This window comes from Myodes glareolus, chromosome 9 (genome assembly GCF_982192425.1).
Source record: "Myodes glareolus chromosome 9, mMyoGla1.1, whole genome shotgun sequence".
Classification (NCBI taxonomy): domain Eukaryota; kingdom Metazoa; phylum Chordata; class Mammalia; order Rodentia; family Cricetidae; genus Myodes; species Myodes glareolus.
The window spans coordinates 24,246,172-24,258,517 of NC_142034.1; the positions used below are offsets into that span (position 1 = coordinate 24,246,172).

General features: G+C 43.1%; 1 protein-coding gene across 1 annotated transcript in view; it reads left to right on the plus strand.

The window, feature by feature from the left end:
* Positions 1-12,346, plus strand: part of Ikzf3 (IKAROS family zinc finger 3) — a 91,953-nt gene that overhangs the window by 26,176 nt on the left and 53,431 nt on the right. The window contains exons 2-3 of the mRNA XM_087910028.1: positions 4,571-4,624; positions 6,334-6,435. Coding sequence (XP_087766154.1) covers positions 4,571-4,624; positions 6,334-6,435 — 156 coding nt within the window. The remainder of the gene's footprint in view (positions 1-4,570; positions 4,625-6,333; positions 6,436-12,346) is intronic.

Consider the following 12,346-nt stretch of genomic DNA (forward strand, 5'->3'; position numbering starts at 1 on the left):
ATAGTGGCTCACAACTGTCTGTAACTCCATTTCCAGGGGATCCAACACTCTCACACAGACACACATGCAGATAAAACAGCAGTGTACATAAAAATATATCTTAAAAAAATAAATTTAAAGAATAAAAAGGTTGGAAAGGAAGATATAAAATGCTTTCATTTTGCTGATGGCAATTAGTTATGAAAATCCTCGTGGATACGCCAGACCACTAAAGCTAAGTTACTGCAGTAAGATCTCAGGAAACAAGGTCATTGCAAAATCTGGAAACAGAGTTTAAGATTCTTTTACGTTTTACAGTTCACTTGTGTGTGTGTGTGTGTGTGTGTGTGTGTGTGTGTGTGTGTGTCACAGCCTACATATGGAGGTCAGAAGAAAAAAATTCAGAAGTAGTTTCTCTCCATCCACCATGTGGACTTCAGGAATCAGCCTCAGGATTGACAGCACACCTCCTGAGCTGCCTTGTCAGCCCCTAACTACATCACTAAAAATAAATATGTAAGAAATACATACAGAGAACACAGACGACTTGACAAGGAAAAAATATGTTTCAAATAAATACATGAAAAGAGAGACTATTATGAGGTTTTTCAGGGAAATATAATTTCCAATCAAAATGAAATACTAATACACATGTCTCAAGATGGCTCTCTTTTAAAGTTCTGATGTGGGAGCTGGAAAGATGGCTCAGCAGTTAGAGCAGCTGTCGCTCTCGTGGAGGAAGAAACCTGTTTCAATTCTCAGTAGTCACATCCGTTCCAGGGGATCTGATGCCCTTTTCTGATGGATCCTGGCTCCAAGCATGTTCGTAGAGCACGTACACACACAAAATGTATAAATCTAATGAAAAAAAAATCCTGATGATATGCTCAATGTGGTGCTGCAAGTTTATAATCCAATATTGGGGAAACTGAGGCAGGAGACTCGAGTCTGAAACCAGCTTGGACTACATGGTGAGACCCTCTCTGAAAGAGCAAAGTCAACCAGAGTTCCAACAGTGTCAAATGTGGGTGAGATGCGAAGCAACAGGAAGAACGTGTGTTTGGCTGGTGGCACAACCACTTTTGAACAAGTTCTGGCAGTTTCTATTAAATCCTCACATATACCTACTCTGTGACCCGGTCATTCAACACCTGGATATTTACTCAAGAGCTATGAAAGCATATGGCCGCTGAGAGGCTTTTTACAAGGATCCTCATACCATGGTCTACTCATGAGAAAAACAAACACATCACAGCTGAGGGACAGTCTCTAAAATACCTGCCCGTCTCTCAAAACCATCAAGGTCACCTGAACAGGGAAAGTCTGAGATACTAACCAACTAAGAAGAGCCTTAGGGGACATGGTGACTAAATTAATCCAGGCATTAGATGGAAACAAGGGAAATCTGAATACTTAATACAACGAATAGCTATCTGTATGTGAGCTATGACAGATGTCCTACACTAGCGATAAGATGTTTATTAATAGAGGGTGCTCAGTATGGAGTGTGTGGGAACCTTCTGTACTCACCGTCATAATTTTCCTATAAATTTAAAACTATCTTAAAATTTAAGTTTATTATTTAAAATGTTTAAAAATCTATTTCATATGATCTGTGTATGCGTGTTTTGGCTGCATGTATGTATTTACACCACACATGTGCCTGTTGCCCTCAGAGTTCCAAAGAGGGCATCATAGCCCCTGGACCTGGAGTTGTAGACAGTTGTCAGCTGCCATGTGGGTGCTGGGATCTGAACCCAGGTCCTCTGCAAGAGAGAGCAGTGGATGCTCTTAACTGCTGAGTGATCTCTCCAGCCTCAAGTTTACTCTTTACAAAAAATAGCACAGTAGTTTTGTTTAAAATAATCAAAAGTAGAAACCTTTGGGTACAGTGGTATACACCTTTAATCCCAGGAGTCAGAAGCAGATGGCTTTCTGTGAGTTCAAGTTTAGCCTGTTCCAAGTAGTGAGCTCCAAGCCAGCCAGGGCTACATAGTAAGGTTCAAACAAACAAACAAACAACAAAACAAGAAACAGTTTAAATGTGTCTCAAGAGAAGAGTAGAAGAATCGTGGGCTCATATATACTACCTAATTTAAAAATAAACTATTGAGAAGCACAATTGGATGCATAGATTCTAAACGTTATGTTAAAAGAAACCTAGGACAAAAGAATTTGTATCCTATGGCTGTAAGATTTCATTTTCACAAAGTTCTAGAATAAGCTAAACCAGCTACAATGAAAACATGTCTGGAGTGTGTGAGTGAGGGCTGACTGGGAAGAGGCTCCCAGGAAAACCCTTCTGGGGTGGTGGGGACACTGCTGGGATGGTGGAAACCCTCCCGGGGTGGTGGAAACCCTTCCGGGATGCTGGAAACACTTCTGGTGTGGTGAAAACCTTTCTGGGGTGGTGGGAACACTTCTGGGTTTGTGGGAACACTTCTTGGGTGTTAGGAATCCTTCTGGGATGGTGGAAACCCTTCTGGGGTGGTGGAAACCCTTCTGGGGTGGTGGAAACCCTTCCGGGATGGTGGAAATCCTTCTGGGGTGGTGGAAACTTCTGGGATTGTGGAAACCCTTCTGGGATGATATTTTCTTCCTTGTTACTCTCCTTCCCTTCCTTTCCCTCTCCTCCCTTGATTCCTTCTTCCTTCCCATCACTTCCCCATGGAGTCTCATTGTGTAGTCAAGGCTGGTCTCAAACCCACAGATCTCAGGTTCCTGGGATTTATAGACATGAACACGTACACCTGGGTATTGATAGGAATTTGCATGACACAGACATATGTGCTTTTGAAAAGTCATTAAATGGTGCACTTAAAATATAGGCAATTCCCTGCATATAAATTTTACCTTAAAATCTTATAAAAATATAGAATTTTAGTGTTGTTTATGATATTATAGGGATGAAATATACTGATATCTCTAATTTTTTTTGGAAATTTATCTGAATTAATGAATGAATAGAGCAAGGAATAGGGGAGTAGTGTGAGATGAAATAAAAATAGCATCTAGTTGTAATGAGTCTTTCTCTGTCCTTCTATCTCCCAAATAATGTTATGGAGACTTCTTATTAATTATGAAAGCTTGGTCTTAGCTTAGACTTGCTCCTAACTAGCTCTTATAAGTTAAATTAACTCATTTCTATTAGTCTGTGTGCTGAGACATGGCTCATGGCTTTTACTTTTCTTCCTGAATATCCTGCTTCCTCTTCATCTCCTCTGGCATCTCTCCCCCACACCTTGATTCATGCCTTCCTCTCTCTCTCTACTTGGAAGTCCCGCCTAACTTCTTCCTGCCTAGCTATTGGCCATTCAGGTCTTTATTAAACCAATCAGAAGCTGCCTTGGCAAGGCACACCTTCAGTGTACAAAAAGATTTTTCCACAAGATCTAGTATCACAAAATTGTAGGATGCAGTTGGATATGAATGAGAGCTCATTGCAGTCTTTTGTCTTCCCTCTCTTCCTTCTCCCTTCCCTCCCTATTTTCCCGCTTTCCTTTTAGAAACTTTTCATTTTTAATCATGTATGTGCATGTCTATGTGTGAGCATATACACGTGAATTCTGATACCCTCAGAGGCTAGAAGAGGGTGTTGAATCCCCTGGAGTTGTGAGCCACCTGATGTGGGTCCTGGGAACTGAACTCAGGTCCTCTACAAGAGCAGTGTGTGCCCTTAGCCACTGAGCCATCTCTCTAGCTCCATTGTTAGTTCTATAGCGCTTTCCAAATTAGAGCTCACTATGTAGGCCATATTCGGCTCAAACTCACAGCAATCCACTGCCTCAGCCTCTTAAGTGCCAAGGTTACAGCTGTGTCCCACTCTACCCTGGCTCATTTTCTATTTGAAAATGTTCTGAATAAAATCTTTGGAGGAACTTGGCCATGGGGGCGTCAGTTTTAATCTAGATTCTGAGACAAGAGTATATTGAGTTTGGGGCCAGTCTGAGCAACATAGCAAGAGACTTGCCCCATCCCTCTCTTTCTCCCTCCTGTCTCTTTCAGAGAGGTCACACACTTTGCATAGATTCTAATGTTGAACATTGGGGGTTTGGTTGACCTTTTTCAACTGACTGGTTTTGATAAAAACAAATAGTGAATAGTATAGCTTGGATCTGAAGAACATTGCTTTGTTCTATAGTAGTGATCAGCAAAATTACGAAAAAGAATAAAGGCTATCTAAAATTCTTTCTGAAACAACCCACTTTTAAATTTTATTTAACTTTTTGAGTAGGGTCTCACTGTGTACCTGTGACTGGTTTTGCTCTGTAGACCAGGGTGACCTCAAGCTCACCAGGATCCACTTGCTTTTACTTCCTGAGTACCATCATGCCCTGCATGACCCTCTTGTCCTTAGTCTTTTTAGTGTAAGTCGGTTCCTCGTTCTTAAAGAGAAGATGCTTCATGGATAATTCCTTCCATTTTCCTTCCAGCACCATTAGGGGGAGCAGGGAGGAAATGTAGCTCTGCCCTGAGAGGAATCCTGCTGCTAAGCTTGACATAGCCCTGTTCTCATCAAATTCAGAACACTCACTCAGATCCTGTTGAAACGCGCCCCATGTCGCTAACGCCTATAACCCTTTCCTTTCAGATATACAAGCAAATGCGGAGCTGAAAGGTGCCGAGGAGCAGCCTTTGCCCACAGGTAATGCCAGGTCTTAACCAAAAGCACCAAAGAAAGAGGGGCGCTCTTATTCTGGTTGCAGTACAAATGCTGTGGGAGATTAATACAATTCCTTTTGCTGATAAAATGCCCCCTCCACTAACGTCGTAAAAATGTGATGGGAGGGGAGATAGCCAGTGAGAGAGCTCACAAAGGCCTGAGTTTGGGCCCCCAACACTGTAAGGAAACCTGGTGTGGCAGCATGGACCTGTAACCTCAGTACTGAGCGACAGAGATAGGTCAGTCCCAGAGAGCTCTAGGTTCAGCGAGAGACCCTGTTTCACAAAGTAAAGTGGAGGCAATAAAGGAAGACACCTGAATTGACCTCTGCTCTCCATATGCTTAGGCACACACACACACACACACACACACACGCACGCACGCACGCACACACACCACACACACACACACACCACACACGCACTTTAACACTAGAGTCAAACTACATTCCAACTAATGTTGATCATTAGACTTTTGTTACTTGCTTGATTTTTTTTTAAAAAAAGCTAAGTGATTTTAGTAAAGACAATAGCTTGAATTTGAATGGATTTAACTTTACTTTAGATCAGTGATCAGCAACCATTTCTGGGAAAGGACCAGAAATTCATCATATAATCTCTTTCCTATATCCTTTGTTGTTGTTGCTTTTAATAACCGTTGAAAACATCCTTACCCCTGGTCCTGAACAGAGCAGGTATGACCAGGCCATAGCTTGCTGACCCCTGCTCTCGCTTAGTCGGGAGGATCTTGATTGAATTCAGGCCAGCAAAGACTTTCACTGTTTTGTTTTTAAGACAGGGTTTCTTTGTGTAACCACTCTGGCTGTCCTGGAACTTGCTTTTTAAACCAGGCTGGCCTCAAACTCATAGAGATCTGCCTTCCAAATGCTGAGATTAAAATTGTGCACCACCACCACACGGCCAGCATAGACTTTTTGTTTTTGTTTTTCAAGACAGGATTTCTTTGTGAAACAGTCCTGGCTGTACTGAAATTCACTTTGTAGACCAGGGTGGCCTCAAACTCACAGAGGTCTGCCTGTCTCTGCCTCCCAAGTACTGGGATTAAAGGCATATGCCACCACTGCCCAGCTCAGCATAGACTTTTAAAGCTAGCATGGGCTATATAGGAAGATCCGGTTTTATAGCACCAAGAAATGAAATGAATGAAGGAAGGAACTTGGGTTCCATTAGGTTTGCATGGAATCACATGATATAAACAGGAAGAGAAGGCAGATTTGGCATAGAGAAATTTCTAGGTTTCCTTTCAGGAATGCATTTCTCTCAAATTGGGTTGCATCATGTGTTCAGGCTCAGTATCTCTTAATACTGCACAGTAATACTTATTGGCCACAGACAGCAGTACTATATCCCACTGAACACTGTGAGATACACTAATGAAGAAAGAATTGCTGTCTACATGGAACATAAGTTCGTTATAGTGCAATAGTTACAAGAATTGTAGATGGCAGAACGATACATGAATCTCATTCACAGTTCTAAACCTTGAGAGTTTCCATATCTACTCCATTGGGGTGAGCGAGGTGAGTCCCGCTTACCAGTACTGGAAACCGAGCCTGAGCATCGGTGGGGAATGCTGGCTATCCCTGAGGGTGACCTTGACGTCGAACTCAGGGCATAGTTACACAGATCTTTTCGAGTGGACGTCATCCTTATAACTCCTTTGTCTTTCAGAAAGCCCAGAAACCTTGAGTGACTACAGTTTAAGCAAACCTCATGAAGTAGAAAATATGGACAGTACCGAAGCCCCAACCAACGAAGACGAAGAAACAGGAGGTAAACCGAGCTGCACCGTTAAAACTTTGTGGTTACGGATTAGCTACGGTTGAGTGTGAAGAAGAAACCACCTCGCCAGTGGAAATGTGTGTCTGTGGGTTTAGTGAAAATCAACTCAGAGTCATTTATTCAATATACATTTGCATTTAATAGTTTGTTGCCAGATGAAATCAGTATTGGGGTGGGGGAGATGACTCAGCACCTAGGTAACCCTACTCTTCCAGAGAGTCCTAGTGGGTTCCCCCAGCCCACGTGGGGGAGGGGGCTCACTCCCACCAGTAACTCCCGGTGACCTTCTCGTCTCCATGGGTACTGGCACACACATGACACATACAGTCACACACGCACACACAAGTATTACACCAATATTTTGAAATTTTAAGATACTCATTAATTGTTCACATTATATTAAGACTATTTATTTGCCAGGTTTGGTGGAACATGTCTATGATAGCAGTTCTTATGTAGCTGAGGCAGGAGAATCATGAATTTAGGGCCATTCTGGGCTACATAACCAAAGCAAAATAATGAGACCCTGTCTCAAACAACCCAAAATGAAACATGCTCATTTATCATTTTCCGTTATAAAAATAGCACATGTAGCCAGATGTGGTAGAGCACACCTGTAATCCCAGCACTCAGGAGGCACAGGCAGGCAGATCTCTGAGTTCAAGGCCAGCCTGGTCTACAGTGCGAGTTCCAGGACATCCAAATATACTTAGAGAAACCCTGTCTCAAAACAAAACAAAAAACTCCCATGTTCATAGTTTGGAGTATTTTCCAACAGCCAGTTCTCAAAAGATAACTGAGTAGCCAACAATTCAATTCTTTTTAAAAATTTTTATTTATTATTATTATTGGGGGTAGAGGTCAAAAGACAACATGTAGAAGTTGGTTCTCTCTCACCGTCCAATCAGGATGTCAGGATTAGTTTCAGTCACCTTGCTGGTTCCTCCTTCCTTCCTTCCTTCGTAGCATCCTTCCTTCCTTCCTTCCTTCCTTCCTTCCTTCCTTCCTTCCTTCCTTCCTTCCTTCCTTTCTTCCTTCCTTCCTTCTTCCTTTCTTTTTCTCTTTGAGACAAGGTTTCTCTGTGTAGCCCTGCTTGTCCTGGAACTCTCGCAGTAGACCAGGCTGGCCTCAAACTCACAGAGATTCGCCTGCCTCTGCCTCCTGAGTGCTGGGATTAAAGATCGGTTTATTTAATAGTCCTTAAAAACTTAAATGACTAAGAAAAAATTAATAATCATTAAAAACTGTCTACCTTGACGAGATGAGTCATTTGACCCTGCCTTCTGTTTTTCTTCATTTCCTTGTTAATTACTGTAGCATTTTTGTTAGCACCTGTGAGACCTGTGAGGGAAAGCGGAAGCAGCAAATTCAGTTGAGCTTCTTGGACAGCTGCTAAGTTTCCCAGCAGTGAAGATGCACGAGTGTCCCCACAAAAGGGTTCCCTGTAGCAGATGTGTTTCCTTAGCCTCTGTCTATCCGTTTGATACCCAGTCATTACAGGAACGATTATAATGCCTGTATTTTGACATTTTCTGCATTCTTGATGCTCTGGTATTAGGGCTTCTACAAACCCGAGAAAGACCGCCCTTCTTAGGGATAGGCGACTCTCAGAAATTATGATGATCTTGACTCGGAGGTATATCAGCTGTTTGATCTGGAATATTCCCCCTGGCATTTAATAGGGGAGTTACGTAGACCACTTCAAATTAGCTAGGCCTTTTGGGGGCTCTTATCCAGTGTTTCAGGCTGGCAGTTCCCTCAAGACTAAGCCGTGATTGTTCCATAGTGAGCTGTGGGCTGTGGGTCCTGCATCAGTCCACCCGTGTCTGACCACCATGCAGCTTCCGGAAAGTGAGATTCAGTACTAGAGGGTTTTGTTCACGGTAGCGTGTACTTATCACATGAAAGGTCCTGGGTTCGACCCCCAGTCCTAGAAAGAAAAAGGAAAAAGGAGAGTCAAAATGCTACCCCTAAATTAGCCTGTAATCCGTTCTAGTATGGGTTCTTGTAGAAACTAATGACACCGACTTACGAAGTAAGGTCACTCGCTCCACACTCTACCCCTGGTTTCTGTTCTTGGTCTTGTTCTCCCATACCTGGACCACCTTCTTGATATTCCAAGTGTGCGTGCGTTTTCGCGCGTGTGTGGGAATATTGTGTGTAGAAGCACATGAGTGAATGGACGCTGGGGCGGATATCGAGGGTTGTTATTGATTGCTCTCCACCTTACATGTGAAGGCAGGTTCCCCCACTGAACTCAGAGTTCGCCAATTTGCTACTCTGGGTTGTTGGTTTGCTGGAGAGATTCCCTGTCTCTGCCTGCTGATGTGGGGGTTACAGCTGCACCACCACACCTGCCTGGCATTTACATGAGCGCTGGGGATTTGAACTTGGGGTCCTAGGCTTGTGCAGCAGATGCTCTGGCCACTGATCCGTCTCGCCAGCCCAGATATATCACAGGTTGTACTTTGTTCCCATGTATTTTTTTCCAAAAATGTAAGGACAGCTTGGAATCGAATATCCATAGCTCAGGCTGGATGCAATCTGAGCTTGGTCTGTCTTTAAGACCTGACCCACTTTATTCTTCTGCCTACAGTTTAACTATGAGAGTAGCAGTCAAAGGGTTTTAACATCTTACTTCTTGTCTTCCAAGTTCGCATTTCCTTGGGCATCCTGTGAATCGGCTCCTTGAGAGTTGGGCCCAATGGCAAATTTACCTTTAGAAGTTCACCAGGACACCAGTGCTGCGGCTCCACAGAACAAAAATGGCCGATTGGGAACCAAAGTTCCCATATCCGTTGCTTCCCTTTCGTTCTTTCCTCTTTCCAAGCCACACGTTTCTGCTGAGGTGTCAGACCAACAAACTGACAACCAAAGACAGCCGTTTAGTTGTTGGAAAGCATCTATTCAGTTCTGAGGTTAATCCCCAGAGTTCGGACAGACACCATGGTTAAGTTGAAGCTTCTGTCTCTTAAGGCTACCCCCACTTCAGACATCAGCCCCAATACAGGGACCCATACAGCCTGGACAAATGCAGACATCTCCCTACTTACTGTTAACGGTTTATTATAAATTATTTGACTCAGAAGCAGTCAAATGGAAGAGAGCACAGGACAGGCATAGGAGGAAGCAGGTGGGACTTTCTCCAGGTGTGGGTCCAGCCCAGTGCCTCCCAGTGATCGCCAGCTTGGAAGCTCTCATTCCCAGCCCTCAAGATCTCAAGTTCACTGCCCAAGCTCTTCACAGACTTTCCCAGAGATCAGTAGAAGAGGCTGAAAGTTCTCTCTGGTTTCTGTGTAGTCTGAGGTACTTTGGGGTTCCAACCTAAGTCATCTCATTAGCATAAGCCCATGAATATTGAAAGGATTTGGTTGTGAATCGCAACATACAGTTATCACTAAGAAAACACAAGAGTCTGAGGAGTTGTGTGCCTAGGAGAAAGAACAGGAACAGGACCAAACACAGCTTTGCACAGCACTACAGTCTGCAAGGCTCATGGGGTAGACAGCAAGGAGCAAAAAATTCAAAGCGAAAGGAAAAAGACAAAACAGCAAGAAAAATGTCTGTATCCCACTATCCAAACATGGAATATGCTCTGTGTGTGTGCACTGGGTTTTAGCGCTGCCTGCTTGTTTCAAACGCTCCCGTATCCTAGTGAGGATTATGATGACGAATCTCATCCACCGCTGTGTTATAAACGTCGCTCAGCTCTCACCTAAAATATCTTCTCAGAGGTTTCCCTGACAACATCCTAACACAGTGCTACATTTTGTTCTATGATGAAAACCGCCATAGATAACTCTCGAGTTTGATTTGTTCATTGCCTTTCCCCTTCCACTTTTTACTGGCTGACACTGGGGATATCTTTTTCCCTACTAGACACCTCGCCCATAGCAGATGTGCAGTCAGCGTTTGTTGTATGACTAAATGAAAGTCCTGGGTTAATTCTGCCTGCGTGTGTCTACCTATGTCTCCGAAGAAATGCATGTTCTTCTCAGATTATTTTTTCTTTTGTCTGATTGTTCAAGACCAAGAAATGGAGTTCCTGCCCTAATGGTTCTGAGATTGAAATCACAGCGTTAGCTCGGATTCCTGATCTGCAGAGCTATACATTAATGTGTGCCAGTTTTAACCACAGAGTCAGAAAACGCTGCTGCGCAGGATGTGGTTGTAAACGCGAAGGAAAGGTGCACGGTGTCTCTGATTCGGCAGCTTCTCGACGGTGACATCCATCGGGTCACGTTCAGGATGAGATAAAGCAGTGGCAACTGCGCCCACATTTCTAGGTTGGGCCTCTGAGTTCTGGCAGTCACTGTACTAAGTTTGTGTTTGGGATAGCAGCAGCCTCAGCAGCCGCTAGCCGGGGAAACTGACAATCATGTTAGAATTTCCTCTGGGTTCAGAAGAACCTCTGAGTTCATACTCACAAAAATATAACCACAAAAACAGATAATATCCATGCAACAATAAGAATTTAAAACATGATAACACATGCCTGTAATCCCAATACTTGTAAGGCAAAGGCAAATGGATCTTTATGACTTTGAAGTTAACGTGAGATAATAGAGAGTTCCCGGCCAGCCTGGGCTACATAGAGAGTTCCCGGCCAGCCTGGGCTACATAGAGAGTTCCAAGCCAGCCTAGGATAATAGAGAGTTCCAGGACAACCTGGGCTACATAGAAAATTCCAGGACAGCCTGGGATATAGAGAGACTTTATCTGAAATCATAAAAAACAAAATAACCCACCCAAATGTAAACACTCAACTTTCCCGGCTGGTGGCATCTGGAAATGCCATGCAGTTCTTGGTAGAGACTCTAAGATGTGATCAGTTAGTCTAAATTACTGGCATAGGGAAGGAACTGGGTAGCCCTTCTTAAAACTTTCTTAGAAAAAAGCTAATAGGGTAGCATCAGCGTTGAAAGATTATTCCATTTGTTCATGATTAACTTTCAAACTGACTAACAGACCATTAATGCCAATACTGTGAGTAATTTGCCTTTGAGAAAAGGTGGTTACCAGGGCACACTGCTTTAAAAAAGAAGATAATCAGTATGTTCAAATTATACGTGCCAAATTGTAAGAATTATTAAATTTAATGGGAATGTTACTTGGGAATGGTGGCACAGGCCTGTAACCTCAGAATTTAAGAGGTGCGGGCAGGAGGATCAAGGGCTAACCTGGGCTGCATGATCCTTTATCGCAAATTCATTCCCTTCATCATCAACAGCAGCAACAAAAATGGCGCATGACAAGCCAATGCTGAAGCTAGACCAGGATTACACTTTAATAAATTTTAATTAGGGAAAAGTAGATATAATGTCATAACTGTTACAGAACACATGCTTTAGAGAACCTGATTAGTTCAATGTAATGGAAGCATTCTTTTTTGATTATTTTGTTTAGTTTTATTTTGATTTGTTTTTCAAGGCAGTGTTTCTCTGTGTAACAAGCCTAGCTCTCCCAGACTTGATTTGTAAAACAGGCTGGCCTGGAACTCACAGAGATCTGCCTGCCTCTGCCTCTTGAGTGCTGGGATTAAAGGTGTGTGCCACCACTGCCTGACATGGGGACATTCTTTTAAATGTTCTTTGAAAGATGGTAGAAGAGACAACCTATCTGGAGTGTGTTAAATTCAGACTGATTTTAATTGTGTTTAATTGCCGCCATGTCCAGCAACTCACGTCCCTCTGAGACGTGTAATCCAACTGGACTGAAATGCACAAAGAATAAGAAGGTTCAGAGTCATTTTTTTAGTGTGGTCATTGGTATCTAAGAATAATTGTTATTTTTCTGTTCTTGATTTCTAATTGCAACTGCCATCAGACTATTCTTGACCTGTCCAGCATCCCACGAATATATCTTAGCCAGCTCTCTCAAAACAAAACACCTTGGTGTCCTC